The 26,568-nt window shown below is 41.5% G+C and overlaps 2 protein-coding genes across 3 annotated transcripts in view; one reads left to right on the top strand and one right to left on the bottom strand.

The window, feature by feature from the left end:
- The window catches only part of OPALIN (oligodendrocytic myelin paranodal and inner loop protein), a 10,676-nt gene extending 8,906 nt beyond the window's left edge, over positions 1 to 1,770 (top strand). The window contains exons 5-6 of the mRNA XM_006925921.1: positions 9 to 65; positions 1,572 to 1,770. Of these exons, the coding sequence (XP_006925983.1) occupies positions 9 to 65; positions 1,572 to 1,748 (234 nt within the window). The 3' untranslated portion in view covers positions 1,749 to 1,770. The remainder of the gene's footprint in view (positions 1 to 8; positions 66 to 1,571) is intronic.
- Positions 1,771 to 5,744: 3,974 nt separating this feature from the next.
- The window catches only part of DNTT (DNA nucleotidylexotransferase), a 24,783-nt gene continuing 3,959 nt past the window's right edge, over positions 5,745 to 26,568 (bottom strand). Inside the window, exons 2-11 of one of the 2 annotated variants that reach the window (XM_006925922.2) lie at positions 22,198 to 22,372; positions 21,362 to 21,487; positions 19,996 to 20,166; positions 18,916 to 18,987; positions 17,623 to 17,746; positions 14,354 to 14,486; positions 13,512 to 13,620; positions 11,511 to 11,756; positions 7,733 to 7,816; positions 5,745 to 6,246 (exon numbers count right to left, since the gene is read on the bottom strand). In XM_006925922.2, the coding sequence (XP_006925984.1) occupies positions 6,160 to 6,246; positions 7,733 to 7,816; positions 11,511 to 11,756; positions 13,512 to 13,620; positions 14,354 to 14,486; positions 17,623 to 17,746; positions 18,916 to 18,987; positions 19,996 to 20,166; positions 21,362 to 21,487; positions 22,198 to 22,372 (1,327 nt within the window). In that variant the 3' untranslated portion in view covers positions 5,745 to 6,159. The remainder of the gene's footprint in view (positions 6,247 to 7,732; positions 7,817 to 11,510; positions 11,757 to 13,511; positions 13,621 to 14,353; positions 14,487 to 17,622; positions 17,747 to 18,915; positions 18,988 to 19,995; positions 20,167 to 21,361; positions 21,488 to 22,197; positions 22,373 to 26,568) is intronic. The other variant, XM_006925923.2, reaches the window with a different exon arrangement.

The following is a 26,568-nucleotide window of genomic DNA, read 5'->3' on the forward strand; positions in this document are numbered from 1 at the left end:
CACCTTAGGAAAGTGAGAGGCCATGTGAAATTACAGAAATTGATGACAACCCCAAGATAGCTGAGGTAAGAACTATTGATTAGAATCACTACATATCATCATACAGTAAACAAACATTGTAAAACAAGAGTTTTAAAGCCTTTTTCATGTACAGAAGTATAGTATGAGCATATATGGAAAAGAGATGACCAAGTAAAACTCAAGCATGAAAGAGGTTCTCACTATTTTTATTGGCTGGACAGGAATTTAAAGTTGATTTAATATTAGAAAATCAATTTAATATAATTTATTTCACTGACAAATGAAAAGAGAAAAATCATGTGACTATCTCAATAGCAAAAGAGAGTTAAAAAGATTAAATGGCCTTTTGTTATGTGAACTCTTAGCAAACTAAAAACATAATAGGAACTTCCTTAAATTGAAGAGTTTTTTTTTTTTTTTTTAAATTACAGCAAACATCATACCTAAGGGTAAAATGTTAATGCATTCTCTTTACTACAGAAACAAAATGAAGATGCTCGCTATTACCACTTCTATTCAACATTGTAGTTTAGGCCCTAGTCAATGCAGTAAGATAAGAAAAAGAAGTAGAAAGTATAAGACTGAAAAAAAAGAAACAAAACTGTCATTTCCAGATGATATGATTATCACAGATAAATTATTAGAATTAACAAGAGATTCTAACGAGTTTATTAGACACAAAATCAGTTTATAAAAGCGATTTGTATTTTTAAAAATCAATAACGGCTAGAAAAAGTAATTTCAAAAAATATTTTGTAGCGGCAATAAAAATATGTAGAATGCTGAGGAATAAATCTAACAAAGACATACAATCCATTTATGAAGAAAAATTAAACTTTAGTAAAAGATAATATATAAGACCTAGATAATGGGAATCACATACCATGCTCCTGGACAGGAAGACTCAATAGCATAAAGATGCCAAACAACCACAAAATGATCTACATAATAAATGTAATTCTAGTATAAACCTCAACAGAATTTTTTTTCATGGAACTTAATAACGTGCTTCTAAAATCTGTATGGGAGAAGGCAGGAAAGAGATTTAAAAAGTAACAATGAACAGATGGTCTAGAAAACAAATAGCAAGATGGTAGATTTAAACCTAACCGTAAAAATGATCCCATCAAATGCAAATGGTACACATACCTCAGTTAAAATAAAGAGATATTCAGATTGGATATAAAAACAAGATCCAACTTTATATTGCCTACTGAAAGTTCCTTTAAAAATAAAGACACTAACAGATTAAAAGTGAAAGAATAGAAAAAGATAACAAGCTAACATTAAGCAAAAGAATGTCGAATGGCCTGAAAACCCACCCAACGCAGCAAGCTCAGGCAATTGTAGACCTCTCCAGGGTCTACAATTTATGTCTCTCCAGGGTCACTGTCCTTTCTCGCCACTGTCTTGAAAACTATTATTTTAGATGTTGTGTCTGATTTTTGGTTGTTTTAGATGGGAGGGTGAATCTGATTGCTGTTGCTCCAACTTGGCCAGAAGCAGAAGTCTTTGCTGTACTTTTTTAAAAACCTGTTTGTTTTCTCAAGAATCCTAGGAGGGCACCCACTCATGAGAAGAATATGATGGGAGCAGAAGAAGCTCACATATATGTGAAGACTGTAGAAGGAAGTGAGGGGCCCGTGCGTGATACTTACCGTCCCACTGTAGAAACGGAGAGAAGGAGGGGACTGTGGTGGCTTGTGCCCAGACTGAGCCTGGAATGATGCAGCTCAGTCAAGGAACAGCCCTGGAGCTGGAACAGAGCTGAAAAACCAGAGTTTTGTGCTTGGAGTGGGGAGAGATGCAAAGCTGCTTCTTGACCAATCCAAATTTCATTGATAGATTTGGAAAACAATTGGGTTGATTTGTCTCTTTAGGGGACAGATCTGATAAGGTTCATTCCAACTCTCACCTCTTGTGGTTTAATAAGCAGTGAAGCCCAAGCGAAGTCACTGTGCATCCAGAAAAAGCCCTTGGGCCCTGTTCCTGAACACAGTGAGAATTCGCTTTTCTCTGTGATTTTGGGAAAGGGGCTTTATTTCTGAGTGTCTTGCCTTTTCATCTTTTTTTCACATCCCATTTCTCAGAAAACCACCAGACCTGGCTTCCATGGAAGGGTTGGCCAAGGTCAGCATGGTGCAAGTTAGGATATAAATGAAACTTAAGGGGACGTAAGAGGGGAAGCAGTTCCTTATTTCTCATCTCAGGGTGGAAAGCATGTGGAGCCACATGTTCCCTGACTATAGGGCAGCATGTGGCTGGATCATTCGTCACTCTCACTTGTGTCTGTGATCAGACAGTATTTAAGGAAGGCAGTTTTGCAATGGTGTGTGTGTATGTGTGTGTGTTGAGGGTGAAGAGTGTGGAAGGAAGGCAGAGGTGGTTTCAAATGATTATTAGAAATGAGGGCTATATCCATTTCGTGGGGGCGGGGAGAAAGGCCCAAGTCCTTGGACTATCCTGGGGGAAAACTCATTGTCAGAAAGAGAGATCCAAAAGACTCTGAATACATGAACACTGGACCAAAGGGATGGGCCAGGTAGCAGTGTGCCTGCCATCTAAGGGAAGCCTGTGGACAGTGTCAGCCTGCTCAGGCCAGGCCTTCATCATCGCTTCTGCGAGGAGGCTTCCAGGGGTCCTAGTTCCCCCACACAGGGCCGTTGTTTATGAGTAGGTCTGGTCTCCTGATGGGACAACTTGGTCCAGGGCATTTCAGAGGCCATCTGCCAGCTCCATGCACCACCTTGATATGCAGTGGGCCTCCGAGGAGCACCACCCCCCCCCACCCGCCTTTTCTTTAAATAACCAAGAACGGGTTCTATAAACCCAGTCACTACCATACGCTCACCCTTGCTTTTCAAAGTCCTATTTTTGTGCTAAGTCCCCTGGGTCCAGTGATCTTGACAAAGCAGATTTGGCCATTTTTAAGCAAATGTTCCTCATGATCCAGGTACTTGTACTTCTCTTACATGTTGGGAAAAATCTTGAATTTGCTGAGAACATGACTGTGACCTTGGCCCTGATGCTCATAGATGCCAGCTCTAGGTAGATTGTTGACAACTGGAAGCTTCAGCTCTGTCCCTACAAAATGTAGATAACAGTTTTTAACCTCCTACCCCAGGGAGGTTGTGAGGCAGGACTGAAATATGCGTGTGAATAAGACTTGGAGTCTATAAAGTGAGGTGTGATTTGTATTTTGAACCATTTATTTTAATTCTACTTATAATCTATCACTTAGAATATTTATTTCAAATGGTTTCTACTAAATTAGCAAGGTTCAGTATTTCTGTCATTTTTGTTGCTACAATACACAAGAACTTATTTTGGAATAAAGTGAAAAGTAAAATGGTTGTTCTTATGAACCTACAACGCGTCCGTGGTTTTTCTTTGCCTGTATTAAAGTACATGACATTGGCCCTGGGGTTGGAATCGAGGTTATTCCCGGGATATCCCTGGTGCTGGCACCGTCTCTGCTGGGCTTACAATGGAGCTGTTCAGCAGCCAGTAGTATTGTGAGGAAAACCCTGAGACCAGGAGTCAGAAGCTATGGTTCCCCATCCCAGGGCTGGTGCTAGCTTAGAGATGCTCTTGGGCCCAGTCACACAATGCGTTTTGGTCTCATTTCTTCATGTATCACCTGATGTTTGGACTGGCTTCTTTCTAAGGTTATATCTAACCGATTCAAACATTCTACTTTTATTTTTTCAAATCCTGCCAAGTACCGCCTTGCGCCTCTCTGCTCGCCACTCCCGTCAGCACAGCTTTCTGGACGCTGCGAGGTCTTCCTTAGCTCTTGGCTTTGCAGGGGAGAGAGATACTTATTTCTCTGGTGTTTTGACAATAAGCAACAGTTTTGCGTAGTTTTTCTTCTGGCATTTATCACTTTAATATTGTAATGCTAAGTAAAGACAACAATCATCAATGAATGACTGACTTTGGAAGCATTGCCTATTCATACAATCTTTGTACTCCCACCATTCTGGTGAGATTTATTGATTGATGCCTAAGTTAATTTAACTAACGTGCATGGTTTTCCACATATGTCAGATGATCTCCTACATCCTATGACAATATTGGGGATGCAATGAAAAAGCTAAAGGCAACTGAGTTTTCTGGAAATGTCTCTCCACCCAAATGAACATGGAGTCTCCTATCTGACCAAGGAAATACTATCAGGAAAGCTTTCATTGAGGTGTTTTCCTTCTAGGCTCAAAGACATAAAATAGGCTTGCCTGGATGTAAGTATTACTATGCCCATTTTACAGATGAGAAAACCGAGGCTCTACAAAGGTGATTTTATTGGTCCTGGAAATTGTGAAGTAAATTGTTTTGAAGAACGATTTGTTTGCAGGAAATGAAGAGCTAAGAATAATGAGTTTAATCAATAATTGGGGAGGGTTTCTGTACTATTATGGAGTCTTTTGATATACATGCTAGAAGGAAGAGTTTGAAATACTTACAGTAACATGAATTGATTGATAAAAAGTACAGTCAAAACAGATAAAAGCGACCTCCACTATGGCCCCCATCTGTCCCTAGGAAGTAAGGGTCAGTGAGTACCCAGAGTTCACCCTAAAGTAGCCCTTGGCTTCCACCAGACCAGGACTTTGCCTCTTGTTACCCTCAGCCTGGTGCCTAGAGAGTTTCAACTGGTGTAGCCAGTGCTGGCTAGGCCCAGGCAGCCTTGGGTTTGGGAGTCCAAGAGCCAGGACACTGGAGCTAATCTTCACCACTTCTTGTTCTGGCTTCAGGGCCTTGGTACTTACTGGTGGTACTCAACAAGTACAGTACTGACAGTGTTCTTTGATGTCTCTTCTCCCAAGGTAATTATTAACTTGTTCCTTGATCCTTCCCAATCCAGAGGATCTCAAATCGAGCACTTTACAGCATTGCCTCACTTAATCCTCCAGCAGATGCAAAGAGAAAACCCATTGTCATCTTGATTTCACAAAAGAGGAAATTGAGGCTTGGAGAGGTTAGATAACTTATCCAAGGTCACACATCCAGTAATTAGGGGATGCCAGCCGGGGTGCATATCCTGCGTTGAATTAGCAAAAGCTCTGGCATTAACTATGCAATGTTGGGCAGACCAGTATCTCTTTTTTGACCTTGGTTCCTCATCTGTAAAACGAGGGGGATGGACTATAAGGTATCCAAGGCCCTGCTCGATATTCTTGGGCTTCTTACTTGATCTGCCATGATCTTGTTGTACGTGCTGCCAAAGGTTCTTCTGTTTGCCACCAGAGGGTGCCCTGCTCCCAAAGCAGGAGGCACTGGAGAAGGCTGAGTTCCACTAACTTGTCACTATCCTAACTGATAAAAATCCAGCCCAGTGCAAACAACAGTGTGGATCCAAATTCTCCCATTCTTCCAATTGCTAGGATCCCTCTTTCTCTGCGAAGTCTTCCTGGCCTTCTCACCCACAAGGCTCTCTCCTGTTTCTAAGCCTGTATTGCCCATCTTATCCTCTAGGTGGCAGCCCTCCTACGTTTGTGCTGACCAGCAGTTTATCTCTGGCATTACCATTTTGTTCAGTTTTCTTCCCTTGTTTTCCAGTCCTCTCTTGGAGAGAGGCTGATATAATGAAGGAGAGGTCTGGATTTCGGACATCAAGACCTGACCTCTCGGTTCCGCGATTCCTGCCTCGGCAGCTCCGATCTTCTAATGAAAACTGTTTCGCCCCTCGAGAAAAATCTTAAACTCTTTATTTTTTTTTATTTTGTTACATTTTTGTTTAAGAGCATTTTATTATAGTTGAGTAACAAAAAGAAGACTGCACCATCTTGTGTCCTTCTATTTTTTAATGGAAATATACAGCATTTCAGCTACACTGTGGGCAAAATGGGCTTTGATGAGTGTCTCTGGAAAAGAGCCACCAATTACGACATGATTTCTATGGCAAGATGCATTATGAATTCTAAGCGACAGTTGTAGAAATGGCGTATTTGAGCACAATATTACTAGGTGGTGCCTTATCATGTTTCCCAAACTATTATTTCTCGGAGCAATCTGCATTTCAGTAAGACTTAAAGAATCCCCTAAGGCCTCTTCCACTATAACATGAAGCATAATTTATTTAACCCAGAAACAAACAAACAAACAAACAAAAACAGCAAAAAACGTCGATAAGTTTTTCTAGGCATTTCTTTCCCATGGGTCAATGTAATCCAATCCCAGATGCGCAAAAATTTCTTCTTCACTTTCTGCTTTGAGAAATACCCTCTGAAAGCATAAGAAGAAATATGTGTATTCAGATATTTTTGCTAAGCATTTCAGCGCTGACATAGTGAAATTTTTACCTCTAAAACTGTCTTGTCAGAATGAATTATTGCCAAAACACAATTCCTTGCTTCTGAGTAGAAAAAGTCATCTTAACTGACTTCCGTAATTTTTATATTTTCCCATCCCAAAATATGGCACTTAATAAATCAAAGTGAAATAGTGATAGCTTTATGTATGTAGTGAAAGGCACTTGGTATTTTTCCTGTGGGTCTGTAGATCTTCACCACAGTTGTTCATTAAAACCACCTGAAGAAGTTTTTTTTTAAAAAAACATGGACTCTTGAGCTATACCACAGTCTAATGCAGTCAAAATCTCAGAGTTCATGGCATCAATTTATTTAAAAGCTCTGGGTCATTCTGATATGCAGCGGTATTAAGTACTGCTGCTGGAGGAAATGAGGAGTGGCAATTATAGGACACTTGCACGTGCTGAGTTCTCCTCCTGGCCTTCCACACCTGCCCTCACCCCCACCAGGCTCCCGCCCTAGGATCTTTAAGAGCCAGCACCACTTCTCTTTCATCCCTTCTTGTCTACAGCACAGTGTTGCGCACACAGGAGACACCTGCCTACGTTGAACTATTTACTCTCTATCAGTCCTTAAATATTCCTAAATGGGATTATGAGAATCTGCCTCCACTGACATGCTCGACATCTGAGGCCTTCCTGCCAGCATCCACAGCCCTTTATGCCGACAGCAATGCCTTGACTCTTCTTTGGGAATCCCCTTCTTTCAACTACAAGCTCCTGGATGGCAAAGACTATTACTTTTGTTTTATGTCACCTTTCCCCCCAGAGCTTAGTTTAGTGTCCTTGACCACTGTCAGAACAGTAGACCTTGGTACTTGTGGATTTAACAGTTGAATATTTAACTTTTCATAATTCACAGAGTAATTTATCATTTTGCTGACACATGAATCGAATCATGACTGCAAGTCTAGCACACCAAATGAGTCACGTGGCTGGTGAGTGACCACTCAGCTACATCTCAGGGCAGCTCTGTTGCTCTCCTTTGTGCAATAGATTCTCATTAATGACCTAGTGTTCACTAAAATGCTACTGTCTACTGCATTTGAGAGGTGCTTGGGTAGTATTTGTGATTTGAGGGGGACGGATCTTTTTCTTTGGAGTTACTCATTGCAAACACCAAGGGTATACCAAATTCAATGTTCACTGCTGGACTGGTTCTGGGGACCCTACGCGCTCATCATCTTTGAGCCCAATGCCCCTGGGGTGCATTCTGGGCCAGGTAGGGGCTGTGCTCCTGTCAGGATCTTTCCAGTGGCCCTCAGCTGTGATCTGTGGCAACAGGACACTCAGGGCAAAGGAAGCTAAACCTGGACATTAAAATCAGTTCAGGGAAAGTGCTCAGAGAGCCAGCTTTGGGGATGAGGATCAAAGTGGCCCATGTCAGGGAGACAGCTCTACCTTGGTCTTGTCATATAAAGCGTGGTTATCCAGTATCATCTTCCGCTCGTGTGTGGCATAGCGTCGGAGGTCTCTCTCAAACTGCTGGAGAGAGAGAACTAAAATACGTTACTATCAGGTCCAGGATATCTTCAGTGTTACATGTTTAGAGATATCTAAACCCCTATAAAGAAATATCTATCTCATTGTTAAACATTCCACTAAATGGGGTTAAACTCCACTAAACATTCTCAAAGAGATTTTCTCCCCAGGGCAAAGCTCTGAGATGACAGAGCTCCATACTCATGTGCACGCACTAGAATGTAAGCTCAGAAAGCAGAAATTTGATTTTGTTTTGTTCGTAATTATATTCCTCTTCAAATACGCCTGGCACATAGAAGGTATATGGCAAATATTTGTTGAATGAGTAAGTGAATACTGTGAGGATTGTGTCCAGAATAACATCCAGTCCAGAGTAAATGCTGGGTAAATAATAGTTTGGAATATCACTATTGTAAATGAGGATGAGGAGTCAGGAGACCCAGATTCCAGCCTGGATTTCGTCCCTATCTGGCTGTGCATCTCTTGACAAGTCACCAGACTCTGAATCTTGGTTGGTCAAACAGGAGGGCGAAGTAAGTGCATGAAGTCACCCCTGGCTCTACCATCCTCTCATCTGAGATTCTATAGAACTGATGTTCTGAGCCACCTGTCCTGGATTAGCATGTCCTATGACAAGGAGTGGAATCTGAGGCTGCAGAGAGCAACACCTGAAGCCTAAGCTAGAGAACAGGAAGACCTTGGAAAAGGAGGATGGTGAACGAAGTTGTCACTGAGGTTGGTTTTCCTGGGAGAAGCATAGATCTAGAAATACCGTCCTTTTCCACGTGGGAGTGGGGAGAAAGCGTGGGGTAATTGCTCCCTCCAGTGGCAAGGAGCCATTTCCCACTAACAGGAAAGCCAGCTGAGGGTGGGAACTGCCCTTCTAGACCATCACCTGGCTGTGTGAGAAGGCAGATTTCCCAACCAGAAGTCCTTTACAATGCAGCAGAGGGGAAGCCAGGTCTGTGGGAGAACTGAGGTGAAGCAGACTCTGCGTACTGTAGCTGCTGGTCTGCGAAAGTAGCGGGTGCTGCTTAGCACAGGGCCTCCTCCCCAGCCCTGGGTCACTCTCCTTCTGTCCCCCCAGCACTTAGAATAGTGGCTGCTCTCACTGTGTGTTGGGGAGTCTGGAGAGGAGGGGATAATGGGAACAGTGAGCGGCCGCCATTGGCTCTCCAGTTCTGTGTGGTGAGAGATATTTTCCTGAATTCCTCTGCTAAAAACTCAGGAGCATTTCCTCATAGATTGTTAGGGATTATAATGAGGTCTTTCACTTGGAGACATATTATTTACTCAACAAATATTTATTGAGCATCTACTATATGCTGGGTGTGTTCTGGGTGCTTGAACAAAGCAATGATGTCTACCCTGGTGGGGCTGGGATTTGAGCAGGGGACATAGACAAGACACAGTAACAGAATAAATAAATTATATGATATGTTTAAAAAGCAAGCGCTGTGTACAGGGCAGGCCTCATTGAGAAGGTGGGATTTGAGCAAGGGCTTGAAGGAGGTAAAGGAGTTATCCAAGTGGATTCTGGGGGAAGACCACTCCAGGCAGAGGAAACTGCTAGAACAGAGGCCTTAGGGTGGGGCGAGCCCAGCCCCTTTAGGGAGAGAGCAGTAGCAGAGAAGTTGGGAGAAATAAGGGGGTGGGAGGATGAAGCAGGGCCTCGTGAACCACTGCAAGACCTGCGGTGTTTACTCTCAGTTAAATTAGGCGCCCCTTGCAAGGTTTTGAACAGGGAAGTAATCTGATCTCACTTATGTTGCAACAGGATCACTTGGCTGTAGAGGGCAGGGCCGAAGTAGGGAGACCAGTAGAAAGGCCATGGCAATAATTCGGGCAACGATATCCTAGTTAACATCTATGGGGAGCTAACCCCATGCCAGGCACTGGAATGAGTTCTCGCTTAATATTAATTTTCTGACATGCTCTATTGTGGCTGGTACTTAACAGCTTCTAAGAGAGCGTCATGTCACTTCTTAAAGAACAGTTTAAAGTACATAATTAGACTCAAAATTGTGTTTAGATGAAAGCACCATCTCATTTAATCCTCATTATAATTCTGCAAAGTTGGTGCTGTTATTAGCCCCGTTTTTCAGATAAGGAAAGAAGGCCCAGAGAGTCTAAGTAATTTACCAGAAGCCACACGGCCAGTGATAGAGTTAGGACTCAGACTCCTGAATCCCAAAGCTCAGTTTCTTTCCCTGGTCAGTTCTGCCTTCTGCTTTAAAATTTCTAGCTTCTCACAGCGACGCCATGACATAGGCAGGGCAAAGCTGTTGCTTTATGTTTCAGATGAAGGAAGCTGAACATCCAGCAGAGGTGATGGTACTACAGTCTGGCTGTATCATCGGTCACAACAAACTTCAGAGGCTGGCCCAGGGTTGCTGCATACAGTTGCACAAGTTGTGCACTGTGAAACTCTAGAAGGTGCCAATCACATTTGTAGTCTTTGTACAAGTGCATATTTATTATGACAATTTTCTGGAAAATGGCAGAAAGGTATCATAAGGAAGAGATGCTTTTTAAAGTTGGTGAAGGGATGCCATCTGGGCTAGTAAAGAGTCTGGCTGAGCCAAGGTACCTGGCCACAGTCATCTATGTGTTTCCATGACTTCTCCCAACATCTGACACAAACACAGACAATACTCTTGAAGGAATCTTGGCAAATGAAGTCATACTGACAAATTAAGCAGATCTGTTTGGAAGAAACATGATTCAGAGGAAAACAGAAGTTTCTTTTGGTTTTTAACTTATGAATACCAAGTCCAGAGGTTGCACCATACCTAGATGGCTCTAGAACATTTCATGTGCCCCTGTGCATGTGTCCTGCTTGGGAAATCGTTAGGCTACCACATCCTAAGGAAGCTTTGTCAGCTTAGTTGATCAGACAGCTTGGTAAATTAATGACCCCAAGCTGAAGCGAGATTCTCAGATGACTTGAATTGTCTTGAGAACATTTCCCAGGCACAGACATCTTTGAGTAAAAAGGTGAAATTGAAGTTCTCACCTATAAAATTTTAGACTAGACCTAATCCCGATCACCCACCAACATGCATCCACGTAGGGACAAAACACACCCCCTTCGGTGGTTGCATAAGGGGGGGCATAAATATAATAATGCAAGTAGCTACCATTCGCTGAGCCCTTACCACATTGAAATACGCGCGGCATCTCACCGAACCCCGATGACAGCATTAAGATGTGGGCGTCAAGAGAGGTGGAGCAACTGGGGCTTGAAGAGGTTAAATAATTTGTTTAAAGTCACCTAGCTGAAAATGGCATGCTTAGTGTCGTGTCAGTGCCCGCAGAAACAAGAGCGGTAATTTCTGAGACACCAGAGAAGAAACTGAAATGTGCTGGAAACGTGCCTTGTGTTAAAAACAAAACAGACAAAGGGCAACCATTTCCGCCATTGGCATGACCTTGGATAACCTCAGATTTCGTTTTGGAACTCTTCCCTTTCTCAACAGACTGTGATCCCAGAGATTTATGTCTGTCAAAAAAACTGCTCGTTAGGGAACCACACTTTGAGAATAACTCTTCTAAATTAATCCGTCTCACTTGACCATGTGCAGGCGGAATGCCTGATTTAGAGGTTTCTGGGCATTGCCCCCTCCCCTATCGCCTGTCCCTACTGCCACTGTCACTCCTCTAGGCCACTGACCCCACTGATCCAGGTAGCGCTTACCCGGGAGCCGGTCCAGCCCAGCAGAGCGAAGGCATGGCACTCATAGGGGCACACGACCAGGTCCACGCGGATGGCCTTCCAGGTCTTTCCTTCCTGCTGGCTGGAATTGTCACTTTCTACCCTCTGATGGTACAATTTTAAAATCAGAAAGCATTTCTGGAAATGATCTAAAGCATCCACCTTCCTGCTAGGCAATTTTAACTTTTCAAATGTCGACTCCACAAGATCATAGTATAAAATCAATCCCTGAAAACAAATAGAAAGATGTCAGAAAGAATCCTTGCTTGCCAGGGTCTGCAATTTTACACTGGGCTCCAATGAAAGCTCCTAACAAACGTTTTACAGATTTGAGCAAAACATGGCTGTTTTTTCCTGTTTGTCAAGTTCCCTCACCTGGCACACAGCCTGGCTCTCTGGCAGAGTTTAAGAACTAATCATGCATGAGGAGAGATTATGATAAAGCCACCATTTATTAGGCATTGATTAGGCACTGCACCAAGTGCTTTATCCAATTCCATCAGTTAATCCTCTCCATTAATGAAATAAAGACAGATTTGTTATCCCTGTTTTAAGGTAAGGAAAGAGAACCTTGGAAAAATTAAGTAAAGCATCCCAGGTCAGATGGCCAATAAGCGGCAGCGTTGTTTTGAAAATCCCAAATATAAAACCCACGTGCTTAATGTCAGCCTCCACCAGTGCCTGACCATTTCTTTGCTGGGGAACCATCGGTAAGACTGCTTAAAAGCTGAGGAAAGACCGATGAGAACAAGGCTCCCTGTCACCATGTCCCCGCCCCATCCCCATCTTGGACTGGGACAGTCTCAGAGTATGAGAAGGGTGGTGCCTACAAATCAAGGCCAAACCAAGGTTTTGCAGGAGCCCCAGAGTGGGGAACCAGGCAGCCCTGTGTCCACCCAGGCCTCAGCTAGCAGGGTCCACGAGTTGTGCTGTCTATCCATGAGAATTTTTCATCTTTCCTGCTTGAGCAAAGCAGTAGGGCTTGCCCAGGTGTAGCTAATGCTTCTTTGTCCTGCCTTTTCCTGACCTGACCTATTACATTCACTCTTGGGTCCCCCTCTCCTGAGAGAGACAGAGAGGGCTTGGGATGGCCTCACAGGAGAATTTGGATTCAGTTCCAAAGTTGGGTCTTCACTTCTGGCACTCTTGACTCTGGGGTTGCGTGTCTCTAACTCTTATTTTCACGTTATCTGAGGGCCTCTCTCTCTGGTGCATCAGGGAGCTTGGTCCACTCCCAGCAGAAGCTACATCACTCAGGAAGGATAAAGCTGTGCTATAAAAACGCTAGCCCCAGCCCTCTCCAGGTCACGGGAAGGGTCCCCTGGTCTCTTTGGGAAGTAGAGCTCCCACTAGAGTCCGGCAGGAGTCAGGGCTCTGCAGGTGGCTCTGGCCACAGGGCCATCCTTTGCTTCCTCCAGTGGGCAATAGGTGGCCTGTGGAAAGTCTGATGTCCTCAGTGGGCGGGGGCCCCTGAGCCATGACCTCTGCTGAGCCCAGCTTACACTCATTAGTTTCCTTCTTTCCATCTCAGCACAAAGTCAAGGTGGCCATTGACCACCAGCATAGAGTTTGAGGAGCCAGAGATACATCTCAGACTGATTTTATCCCAGTCTTAGCCATCCTGCCTGACCTTGACCCTTGCCCTGCCCCCTGCTCATACCTCCCAGGTCTTCACAGTGCCTTCTCTTCATTCTGTTTAGGGGTTGAATGCTTCTGCATGTCCAATGCAGAGACAAAACCATCTCAGCCCATTTAGTAACAGAAAAGTGTGTATAAACAAGATACATATTCATAACATGGACTCTAGGACTCAAAGTGGGTACATCTCACTGTATATCATGTGGCATTGTGTTAGCTATTGAAAATAATTGAGCATCAATTAGGTGGCCATTATACAGTTATGAAGTGAATAGTGTACAAAATTCAATGGTGTTAATATAATGCTTGAGTGTCCAAACATCCACTTTTGATCTTTCCTCTTACCTTCCTTTCCCATAAGTTCATCACTTTAGGTAAAAGTTGTTGTTCATCTTCCTCTGTTGATCCTGGGCTGCTAATTAAAAAATCTACATCATGCCCAATCTTCTTACCCCTGATTAAAAAAAACAGTATAACATGGAAATAAATTAGATTTTGAGCTTTCAATTTTAAAAGTCACCTTTGTTTCTATGCCCTCCCCTTAAGGTTTACAACACAAAATGCTCATGACATTTTTTTGAACAAAATATCCTTGGTTGCACAACTCTACTTCTTGCAAAATAAATTCATGACACAGAAACAATAAGAAATCATACATAGTATGTATATAATTATGTGAGTAAAAAAGACACAAAATATTATTTCTTCTATACACTCACACATGCACCCTCCACACACACACACACACACACACACACACACACACACACTCATAGACAAGCAGGACAACAAGCAAACCAAAAATATATTCACATAATATAATTAGTGGGGAAAGCATGCATGAGGAAGAAAGAATCGAGGAAGGCTTCCTGGAGGAGGTAGCATCTGAATCGAGTCTTAAAGGATGAGAAGTCAGCCAGATGATGATTTGAGGAAAGCCAGTTCAAACAGAAGTGTCCTCTGAGCAAAGTCACAGAGGCAAGAAATAGCTCCGTGTGTGCAAAGAATGACAAGCCACTGGGGATTGCTGGAGTGAAACATGAAGTGTCGGAGATGAGGGTGCAGGGAGAGGCTGGCGCCAGACCACCAAAGGCCTTTTGTGCCATGTTCAGTACTTTCAGTCCTGAACGTGGGGATTCACTGTAGATGTCAGAGGAGAAGAGGTGAAGGTAGCCCTTGTTGTTTACCTCCGGAATCCTCCTGTCACAGTGACGGAGGCGTCAGGCAGAAATGCCGAGACAGCTTCTTTAACCAGCACGCTGACCGCTTCTGCTTCTGCCCTGGTCACACAGCTGACAAGGTCATCATAATAGAGGAATCCTGAGAGGCATTGGACACGTCAGTGGATAGAGCGACACGTCTTGTGTGAATGGACCAGCTCTCAGTGGGAGGGGATTCTGCCCCAAGTAAGAGCTAATGTGGCCATGAGTATCAAAAACAAACCGTTCCACAGAGACCAGTTGTTTCTATTCTCTTGGTTGTGAAATTTTCATGGTAACAATGCTCTTTACTTTCTGACTGAGAGGCTTATAATGCCCTGATTAAGAAAGAGACAATATTTCATATCCCCGTAGAAACCAAGCTGTTCAAATCCAAGTTCTTATTGAAGTACCAGCCCTCTTGATCAATAAGTTGTGCCTTTTTACTTAAAGAAGACAATGCAAAATGATCTGAGATGGGAAGATTCAGGATTGGAAGGTAATAGATGAATTAAAAAATTAGTCAAGAATAAGAAGAGGGTAGATTTGCATTCTAGAGCTCTGCTGTAGATCATTGTACATATGGTTAACAATACTCTCTGCACACTTAAAATTTGTTAATGTTATGTGGATCATAGGCCTAAATGCAAAAGTTAAAAAGAATCAGACTTCTGAAGGAAAACAGGAAAATATCTTAATGATCTCAAGTGTAAGTAAATAGCTCTAAAACAGAGTGGGAAAACCCCTAGCTATAATGAAGAGATTGATAATTTGGATTTCATTAAATATAAGAACTTGGGCTAATCAAAGGACATTATTGAGCAAGTGAGGAGCAATCTACAGTCTGGGAGAAGAGATTTAAATATCATCTGTCTACTCAAGGACTTACAGCCAGAACATAAACTAACTCCTACAAATCAATAAGTAAAAGACAAAATGACCCACTTAAAAAGGGAGAAAGACTTGAACAGAAACCTCTTGGAAGAGGAATTGTTCCCTAAAGCACTTGTAACAGTCATTAGAGAAATGCAAACTGAAACGACAGTAAGATAACACTACTTACCCAGAGGACAAACAAAACAGAAACGTTTGACAATAGGAAGTGTGGGTGAGGATGTGGAACAATGGAAAAATCTCATACGGTGATACCGGGCATGTAAAATGGTTCGATCACTTTGGAAAACTGTTAGACAGTATCTACTACAGCTAAATAAGTAGCTAATTATCCTCTGACTCAGCACTATTTCACTCTCAGATACTCACAAGAAAAATGAGGACATATATATCAGCAGGTACAACAATGTTCATAGCACTTTTTTTTTTTTCATAATAACCCAAAACTGGAAATAATTCAAATGTCCATGGACAGAAAATGAATAAATAAGTTATGGTACCAATGGGTAAGAAGTTGCTAAGAAGATGGATCTCATGTTAAGTATTCTTACCACAATAAAAAAATTAATTTAATAAAATGAAATACATAAAATATTCATGTGAAAACATAAAAAGAAATGCTTCATTAGGCTCTTATTGATACAAAATTTTTCATCAGGACTGATATTCACAGCACAACTTACTTGATAACCATACGGCTGCTGTGCTTATTCGGGATGCACATATACCAGAAGTCACGGTTAACCGTTTCTTTAAGAACATGTACACACATCAGGTATGACATGAAGAGAATGCAATAATTTGTCGACACCCATGAGAGCGATTTAATTGGCTTTCTTGCTTTCCTTTTTGGTACGGTTGGGGAGGTTAACTTATTACCAGAAACTTATTACACCTGAGTAATGTTATTTATATGTGTGCTGTTATATTTCAGACTGTTCAAGGCCAATGTGGCATGTGAATCCTCAAGCCTCAGGGAACTAAAACCAAGTGTGATTATAAGTAAAACTGAATCAGGTTTTCCATCTGACCTGTGGATCATACTTTCACCGTGTTCAATTAGCTTATCCTCTGTGGCAGGGGTCTCTAACACCCAGGCCTCTGTGGCCTCTTAGAAACCAGGCTACACAGCAGGAGGTGAGTGGCCAGCAATGGAGCAAAGCTTCGTCTAGCATCACTGCCTCAGTGCCACCTCAGATCATCAGGGATTAGATTCTCATAGAAGTACCATCCTGGTGCCAAAATGGTTAGGGACCACTGCTCTGTGGTATTCTAAACTATTCCCATTGACAATTCCATTCATTATACAGTGCTGCTAAAGGAATACATACATCCAGGGGTTTTAAGCTGTAAGTATGATAGGAAGGCATTCCTAGAATTCTGTATAAAATAAGAGTTGCTTGTTTTTTATTTTATCACTTAAGCAGAAGAGAGGTTTTGTTTGTTTGTTTGTTTGTTTGTTTCTGGTGGTCTTTTGTAGAAGATTCCCTTACTTTAATATCATTAAAAATGTGGATGACTTTATCATTCTTTGTAACTCAGAAACCATACTGGCTTTGACTCCCTTTCAAATACCAATTATATTGTATTTCTATTGCATATCAAAAGCAAACATTTAAAATGTGTAAAATTTTTTTTTTTGATCCTATATTGACATTTCTTTATTTCTAAAAGTGGGACCCTCCATAAATGGTTGTGACCAAGCCACCTTCAACCTCCAGGACGTGCTGCCAGGTTTTCAGGTGTCTATGTCAACACTTCTCAGGTTAACAAGTCCAGCAGGGTAGATGAATCCTGTGTCTAGATTTCTACCATTTCCCTTCTATGTCCTGATGTTTTACAGTTTTTAAAGCAGATCCATACTTGTTCTGGGCAACAACTCTAGTTAGTTCAAATATTCTTTACACCCCAAACCTCCATGTGAACTCTCTCATCCATGCCTCTATCCCAACTGGGACCCAAATGCTCAGAAGGGACAGTTCAGTAAAAATTAGATCAACATTGCGACCTGATTTGACATCGGAACATAAAAGAATGACGACAGCCACCACGAAGAGTGTATTCGGCCTGTGCGTTAAGCATTGGTACCTATTTCAGTACCAATGTCATCTCCCTTTTATAGATGGGGTGACTTAGGCTCAAAAGTTTTAACGAATTTGCTCAAGTTGACATAACTGGAGCCAGGATGTAGATGCAGGTCTGTCTGATTCTGAAAGTGTGTGCTTTTAACCATAGCATGAAAAGAGGCCCCACAAGTGACCCAGCTCACCAAGAGTAGAGTTGAAATTCAACTGACTTAGAGCTCTACTACAACCTGCCCAGCCCATGGGAACAATGGAAGATTTTTAGGAGAGATAATTTACCTGCTTTCTGCATTTGTGTGAATTTCAGGGTTTTGTCCGACCTTATTTTACTCAGGCTTCTGAAACCCATCCTGAACCATTTCTCAGATGTCTTCAATCCCACTCCAAATACAGAAGTAAATAGCTGAAACAAAGGGAAAGGCACACTTTTAGTTTCTAAAATAATCATTATGGCAATGAAGTGATACTTTCAAGGTCCAGAGATTAAAAAAAAGTGTAAAGTTTTTAGAGACGTTTTTGTTTCAGAAGGGTCCTTCCCTGATAAATGAAACAAACATGAGAAGCAAGTTCTGCATAGGGCTTCTGTGTAATCTGATTGTGTGATGGCCTGTGCTGTCACTGTGTGACAACGGCTATCTCTATTAGGTATTTCCCCTTGCCAAGAGTTCCTTACACACACTCATGCTCTGCATATTTATCCTTGCAATTTAAAGAGGGAAGAGCATGTAGGTTGTCTAAATTCTCCACCATCACGCAGCTGGAAAGTGGCAGAGCCCAGACTCAAACTCGGTCTGTCTGTACTCCATGGCTGGGCTCCTGCCCATGACCACCTTTTAGGCCTATGCATCCCTTCTGAAGGCACTGGCAGACGTCCCTGCTGCCTGCATCTCTAAGGTAGGGAATATTGAGAGGTAACGAACTCTGCTTCAAAGTAGATGAGGATGCAGTGAGTCGCTTTCCAACACAGATTTGCTCTTTAAGAGCCTATTTGTTTTGTCCCACGGTTCTGGTGTCCCCATTATATTTGTACCCATGAATGACAGACTCCTGGAAGGTAAGGTAATTTGTATCTTACCATAGCATGGCAACAAGATCGAGCATTAAACATCTGCTTCCTAGACCACTGCTGTAGACTGAATGGCACCTCCCCCTCTTCCTAAATCCATATGCTGAAGCCCTAACCCTCAATATAGCAGTGTCTGGAGATGGGATCTTTGGGAGGTAAGCAGGTTTAGATAACGACATGAGGGTGGGGCCCTAATGATAGAATTAGTGCCCTTGTAGAAAGAGGCGCTAGAGAGCTTATGCTCCCTCTTTGTCATGTGAGGGCACACTGAGAAGGAGGCCATCTTCAGGCCAGGAAGAGGACCCTAACCAGAACCCAACCACGCTGGCACCCTGATCTCAGACTCCCAGTCTCCAGAACGGCAAGAAAATAAATATTTGCTTTTTAAGCCACCCAGTCTATGGCACTTTGATAGGGCAGCTTGAGCTGACTAATAAAACCACCTAGAATAAGCAATAGAATTAAGTGAAAAACCATTTTCGATGAATATATGTAAAATCACTTACTTTGAAGGACTGATATCGTTCATCATTTAACACAGCTTTAACTTCAGAACTTTCTCCATCTTCAATAATTTCCTACATGAACAATTGAAAAATATTTTAAATTAATGATGTTGGACAATCACAGTCCAAGACTCCCAAACTCATGATCTGGTAGCTTGATTAGAGGATATCCTCAGGAATAAAAGTACAAAATGATTCGGGTCCAAATCTGCAGAACACCAAACCAGAATATTCACTGACAAAAGTGTGTCTAAATATTTGAGATACTTTTTTTCAATGGATATGAGCTTCCTGAAACAAGAAGACTCTTCATCTGAGTGGGTTCATTTTGGACCCGTTGAAAAGCCAATTCAAGTTCAAACCCTTATGATGTTTAGCTCAGAGCTACCCACTCTCCTCTAGATAGAAATAGGATTATTTTTCTTGAATAATTTACCTTGCACTTGACTGCACTGAAACATACTCCTAAATGACCAACTTGCCTTGCTGGGGAATCCTTCAACACCATTTATAAATAAACACCCACCCCTGGCTCTCTTTCTGAAACATATACACTGAAAAGCAGAATCAGCTCCACTGCCCGTTATACCCACTACCGTTTTGCGGGGTGACGTCCCCTGACGAAACTGAAGTCCTTCACACAGCCTGTGTTTGAAGTCAGACCATCCCCTGATGTCAAGCTTTTAAGTCACCTGAGATTTTCACTGAGATTAATAATAATACAGGAGAGTTCTTTTTCCACTTAGCTGGCCCCACATAGCTCCAACTGTGAAAATATTGAGGTATGGATTCTATCCATCTATTATCTCTCTATCGATCTATCGTCTGTCTGTCTATCTAACCATCTATCGTCTATCCACCTATCTATCTATCTATCTATCATCTATCATCTATCTAATCTATCAAGAGAAAGTAAAGTAAGCCATGAATACATCCATATAGTTGACAGGAAAATCTATTCTCTCTCTCTCTCTCTCTCTCTCTCTCTCTTCTCTCTCTCTCTCTCTCTTTCTCTCTCCTTTCCTACATATCTCACTACCTACCTATTAGGAGATGTGACAAGTCACATTTCACCCTTACCTCTATGATATACTTTGCTTTGTCCCCCAGGCAAGGAATTCCTTCTGTGTCCTTCATACTGGTGATTGTGAATGGCAGAGATTTAAGTACAGAAGCTGCTCTCATAAATACCAAATAGAAGACTTCATTTTCTCTAAACTCACAATTTTCAGCCAGTACCTCAAAGGCATCCTGAAGAATAGAACCAGATGAGGAGTAAAACACGGTCTATGTTTTGTCCCTGAGCCAGTGGACACTTGCAAACATCTCTTGCTCCCCTTTAAGCATTGGAACACCACCTGGTCAGGATCCGGTCTTCAGTACCTTTGTGCCCCTCCCTTGTTGGATGAAGAGAGTCGAATTGAAAAGATAGACCACAAAGTGCTTTGTAAGGAAACCGAGTTCATTGCCATTAGATATTCAGGAATGATTTAACCAAAACATGGTCTTGTGCTCACTGTATCCTACTAGTCATTACTCAGTGTGCTCCTTCTCTCTTTGCTTGCCGACCCTCCCACCAGCATGTGGCCAGGATTCTACCTCGATCACTAATATCCTCATATCTTAGCTAGTACATAAAACATGGTCAGCGCTTAACATAGACTTGTCGAAATGAGAGGTACACACCCAAGGCTGGAATTATTTAAGGTAGGGCTTGTTTGCACTTCTAGCAGAGAAAGAGCAGCTGCAGCTGTGTGGCATCGTGCTCATGGTGGCCAGTAGCGGCAATTTCCTAGGGCTGGAAGGCTAGAAATGAGAAGTTTTGTATTTGATATACTACTGCATGTTTTATTCACCTGACTGCAGGCTGAAGGATGAGCAGTTATGGGCTCGTTAGGATCATTTGAAACACAATTGGCAAACCGCAGGGCTGGATGGGGCTTTAGAGATGATCTAGCTAATTTCTAATTGACTGGATGAGGGAACTGAGGCTGTGAGAGAGGAATTAACTTACCCAAGCTAATTAATATCAGAAAAGCAAGAATCTAGGTCTGCTGTCTCCCAATTTTTTGATTTCCCAGCAAAGGCTGTTTATGCCTAATTGCTATGTTTGTGTAATTTGTTCTTATTATGTTCTGGACTAACTACAGTATTTGATTTTTCAGTATATTTGCCTTCAACAAGTATTGTGCCCAATAATGACAATTCTCAATAAATAGTAATTTATCATCTCTAAAGAATATAATCCAAATGTATTTGTACATTTCCATGACAGAAATAGATCCATTCGTGACAGAAAGAAAAACGAGAGATCTGGCCTGGGTGAGTGGGTGAGTGTGGGGAAAACTTGTCTAGATTTTCAGAAATTTTCATAATTTAATTTGTAGGTCCATGGAAAGAAGCGGCAAGTGCTTCCTTTGCTCTGGGAGTTGTGAAACCTCATTACCGTGAATACGTGGTTACAGTTGTTTAACGTGGTTCTTCTCTGACACGCGTACTGAGAGATCTTTTTGACAAGTGTTGGAGTCTTCTGGGGCTCTGTGTTGGAGCTGGCCGAATAGTCTCTTCTCACCTAAACAAAAGCATAAGCATCTATTTTTAGTAACAATCGATAGTAATAATAATAGATGTATGTATGAAGAAAAATTGAAGGCAGTATGATGGCAATTATCTCTGGAAAGAGGATAAAATTATAAAAGAGTCGAATTTTATGTTATATAAATCTCTAATATTTAAATTTGCTATAATTAACATGTATTACTTTTGCAATCAGGAAAACAAAAAAACATGAAAAGGACCATCAATAAAATATCACTTTCCTATCCCATGAACTTATGTAGTTATCGTCTAAACCTTCTTCCTGAAGATTCTAGCACTATTGGTGAAAAATTTTGAATTAAGAGCTCACTTTCTTAATTTTTTCTTTATGAATGTTTATAATACCAAAAAAATAGGAACCCTCATTATTTAGCTTCCAGAACATCAAGGCTTCAATATTTTGAAATATTAGTATATAGACTTATTCATAAATATAGCTACCATTTATTAAGTGCCTAGGTCAGATTTTGTGTTAAGTGCTTTACATATGTTATTCTAATCTTCAAAACCATCTTATGAGGTAAGCACTATTGTTTTCTCATATTATAGAAGAAGAAACTGAAGCTCAAAAAGTGACTTGCCCACAGCCACCAGGGAGTAAGCAGAGTATCTAAGGGTTAGCCCAGGCCTGTTGATCCTATAACCCACATGAAGGACAATGAAAATCACAACTGTGACACTTACGACAAGCTGGTGTTTTCCTGTCATCTCCACTGGTTTTCCTGCTCCCATACATTCTATCAGCCAGGAGATGTCGAGGAGTTCTAGCTGTGAGCTGGTTTTTATATTCTGTACCTTAAGCCACTCCAGGACTTCTGAACCAGAGTTGTTTTCTGCCACAATGTGGGTGACAGAATCACTGCAGAATGCAAGACAAAGTTATGAGCTGAAGGGGCTTTCAAAATCAGAAGCTTTCCTCTTTCCTCGAGGTGTTCAGAGTGTTCCATCTGATGGAGAAAGATGCACACTAGACCTGACCATAGGCACGGAGAATTTAGGCCTCCATGCAGGGGAATTCTATTTTAATTACTGTAACAACAGTGGTTTATGTAACATGTCAGACGCAAGAAAAATTAAGAAAACATTAGGAAGATTGTGGCTGAGCCAGTAGGGACAACCACATTTTAAAAGATCTTAGAAGCCTGGTTGAGAAGGTTGGATCCTATTTTCTGGGACTGTGGAGTCAGGCTTTTGTGAGTAAGACATTAATAGAGTTACTGTGTTATTTTTAAAGACTAGTCTGTTACATGCAATGATTTGGAGGGGAGAGTGATGGGTATGGGAGGGTTGGGGAGCTAGCTATGTAGGAGAATGAAACAATGAACCAAAAGTGAGATGATTTTAACCCAGTCTGGTTCCTATAGCACTGGGAAGGAAGGCAAAGTAGACAAATGATGAGCCTCTGGCATTAGTTCATCTATAAAAGATAAAATGGAGGATAGAGTTAAATATTACTCTAGCGTGTTGATTCCAGTAAATTACTAGCATTTTTGCTAGAAATAGGGATTTAAGAAATTGTGTCTCTTTGGAGGAAAGGATTAGGAGACTGGAATTGAAGTTTTTTTAGGCATGTTGCATATAAAGGATGGCAAGAGATCCAAATAAAAATATCCAGTTGACAGTTGGGAGTTGAGGCTCGCTCTGGGAGAGAGATGGGGGCTGGGGATCAGAGCTGGGACCATCTGGATGACAGGACTTGCCACAGGGCCCAATGGGGAAGTGGGGGAGGAGTGTTGTAAAATAATCAACAGACAATATAATATACAGGCATATACAAAAGAAAAAGACTAGAGAGAAACGCTCCAGATTATTAGAAAAAATAATAACTATACTCACACACATGGACACACACATATACACTTGTCACTCAATATCCTCAGGGGATTGGTTTCAAGACCCCTCTCCCCAAATTCCCAAATCCTCGAGATGCAACTCTTATATAAAATGGGGTAGTATTTGCATATAGCCTTTGGACATCTACCCATATACTTTAAATCATCTTTAGATTACTTGTAATACCTAATATAATGTAAATGCTGTGTAAATAGTTGTTATACTATACTGTTTAGGGATCAGCTTTTAGGAATTTTAAAAATATTTTCAATCTGAGGTTGTCTGAATCTGTGAACGTGAAACCCACGGATACGAAGGGCCGACTGTACATTTTTACTTAAATCTCACAAGAGTCTTAAGAGGTGGGCAATCTAATTTCAGATGAGACAACCAAGGCTTGCAGAGTTTACATGAAGCCAGGATTCAAACCCAGGTGTGCATGACAGAGCAATCTCTTAACGTTCAACTAGACTGTGGTTAGACCCCTGAGCGAGCTTTTGTTTGTTTCAGTTTTTTTCCATGTTTTCTGTCATGAACCATCTATCATCACTTTTCTATTTAGGAGAAAATATACAAATGAATGTCATTTTCAAGGGCAAACAAACTTGGGGCTGGAGCTGAGGAAGTGTTTGCTTTGCCCCTGGGAGGCCTGGGCTTTCTTCTTCTTCTTCTTCTTCTTTTTAAAAAAATTTTTTTTATTAAGTTTATTGGGGTAACATTGGTTAATACGATTATAAAATTTTCAGGTGTACATTATAATTTTACATCTATATATTCTATTGTGTGATTACCACCCAAATGGGCTTTCTTCTTATAATGAAAGGTGACAGAGAGCCTCAGGCAGCTGCCCCCAACCTCTTTCAAGGACACTAAGGCACTGCTAAAGTGGCTGTTTCTGGAACACTAGTGGATTCAATTCCTTAAGTGCACCTAGATTTTTAGCCATGACTCTTTAATGTCTTGTAATAGGCTTGGGAGGCCTTGAACCAAGTATAGCAGTTCCGAACTGGAATTTGTCCCTTGCTTTCCCACAGAGAAAAAGATGCAGTGTCTTCTCCTTCAACTAGTGCTGAACTGAAATGTGCTCCTCATGATCATTGGCATCCTGAGGCCAGGGACAGTGTTGTAGTCTGCCTGGTTATAATCTGGGTTACAGTCACACCTGATGCCCGGCACATGCCCAGATTCATAGAAATGGTCAATGAATAGACCATTGGTAGAATTAATAAATGAACTGATTAATCAATGGCTCTAAAAGAATGTTTCTTAAACTCTAGTGTCTACCCAAGACATCCAGAAAGCTGGGCTAAATAAAATTCAGATGCCTGGGCCCTATTATCAAAGATTTGGATTTAGTAACTCTTACCTAAGGGCCCAGGAATATGCATTTTGACAAGCTCCCTTGGTGATTCTGACATAGTCCTAATTATTTATTGGTGTGTAACCAACAACTTCCAAATGTAATGGCTTTAAAAAGGCAATGATTTTATTATATCTGCAATTTTGTAGGTCAAAAATTCAGACAGCTTGGCTGATCCTTCTCTTCGGTGTGTTCTCAGTGGAGGCATTGATGTTCCAGATGGCTCCCGTGACTGGAGCGTTGGCAAGGATGGCTGGAAGGCTGGGCTCACCACATCTCTCCACCTGAACACCTTTGCATGGCCTCTCACAGAGGGAACTCAAACTGCTTACCCAAGGCTCTGGGATCCAGGGAATAGCAGAAGGCACAGAGCCTTCTTTGACCCAGCCTCAAAAGTCACACAATGTCATTTTTGGTTGAACCAGTCACAAGCTTTCCCAGATGCAATAGTCCCTGCCTCTCCATACAAACGCCCATATTTTAAAACCCACTCACAGCGCAAAATCTCCACTTTGAGAAACACTGCTGTAAAGAAAAAAATCTTTCGTTAACTGCCCTACACTGGACATCGGGCTCAATTACAGCTATGTTTCCCAATGTGGTACTCATTTCTCTGAAGGTACATGAGATAATTTTAGGAGGTTCACGACAGGACATTTTAAAAGCATGTATGTTTATTTATATCTGCATTTTTAAATTATGCATATCGGACAAGGTTTTTATGGGTTTCATGATTTTCATATCATTCTTTAGGACAAAGCTAAATTATTTTTAACAATTCAGTGTACAAACAATTAAAGAAGCATTAAGTATCTGACAACACATGTGGTAAAGATATTCTAACTATGAATGTGGCACTTGGATGTGTAAAAAGTTATTGAATTAACTCACAAATCTCAGTTCTGAATTTTTTCCCTCTGATACATGTCTTCCTTTTCCTAGTTGGTCTTGCCTCTCGATTTAATTAGAAAACCTCTCCATGAAGAAAGAGGCAGCCATCTTTTTTGCCTGGAGACAGACTAGCCCTGAATCTGACTTCCACAGTGCTCTCGGATGGTCACCTGCTCTTATCTTTGTCTTTATCTGTTCTCTTTCTCTGGAGAGGTCATCCTGATTCTTCCCATCTGAAGTGGGACTTATTTTGTAAATAATAACTTTAAATAGTAAATTACAGTTAAGCTAAGCTGTTCATAGTTAAAAAAAAAACAAAAAACTACCTGATTTCCCTTAGCAACAGATCTCTTTCAGAATTCCTGAAACAAAAAAATTGAAGCAGATTTATTTAGTTTTATCTCACACTCTTACTAGCATCAGTAAAGATAGGTTTCTATCTCCAGCCCTGATAGACTGAAAACTGAGAGGGTCTTGCTTTGATTTTTTGGCTACCTTAAATGGTATTATGAACATTTTCATTAATTTAAATTCCACAAGTTTTGAAACATAAAGCGATTCGAACCAGCGAAGAACTAAAGTTTACATTGCCTTCTCTTGAATTTTTAAAAGTAAAATCTTTATTATTTTGTTATTTACAAAAGTAATACTGGTGCATTGTGGAAAAAAATTAAAATTACAAAAATTAATCTTGGTAATCCCAAGTTTCTCTGGCTGGTTTCGTATTCACCAGATAAATCATTCTTTTGAGAAAATATTTCCTGAAGCCTACTATGTGTTAGAAAATTATCAAAGGTCTGAGACTGAGTTCTACAAGATGACGCCCTTGCCCTTGTGGAGTCACGGAAAGGTAATTAGATGAGACTGGGAGAAAGTCAAATGGTAGCGTTAGGGGTCAATCCCAGGCTGTGGATCGCACCCCTGCCCTAGGGAGGAATTCTTGCCTCTTGGAGGGTTTCCACCGGTCTTAG

This window comes from Pteropus alecto, unplaced genomic scaffold, assembly GCF_000325575.1.
Source record: "Pteropus alecto unplaced genomic scaffold, ASM32557v1 scaffold88, whole genome shotgun sequence".
In the NCBI taxonomy this organism is placed as follows: Eukaryota; Metazoa; Chordata; class Mammalia; order Chiroptera; family Pteropodidae; genus Pteropus; species Pteropus alecto.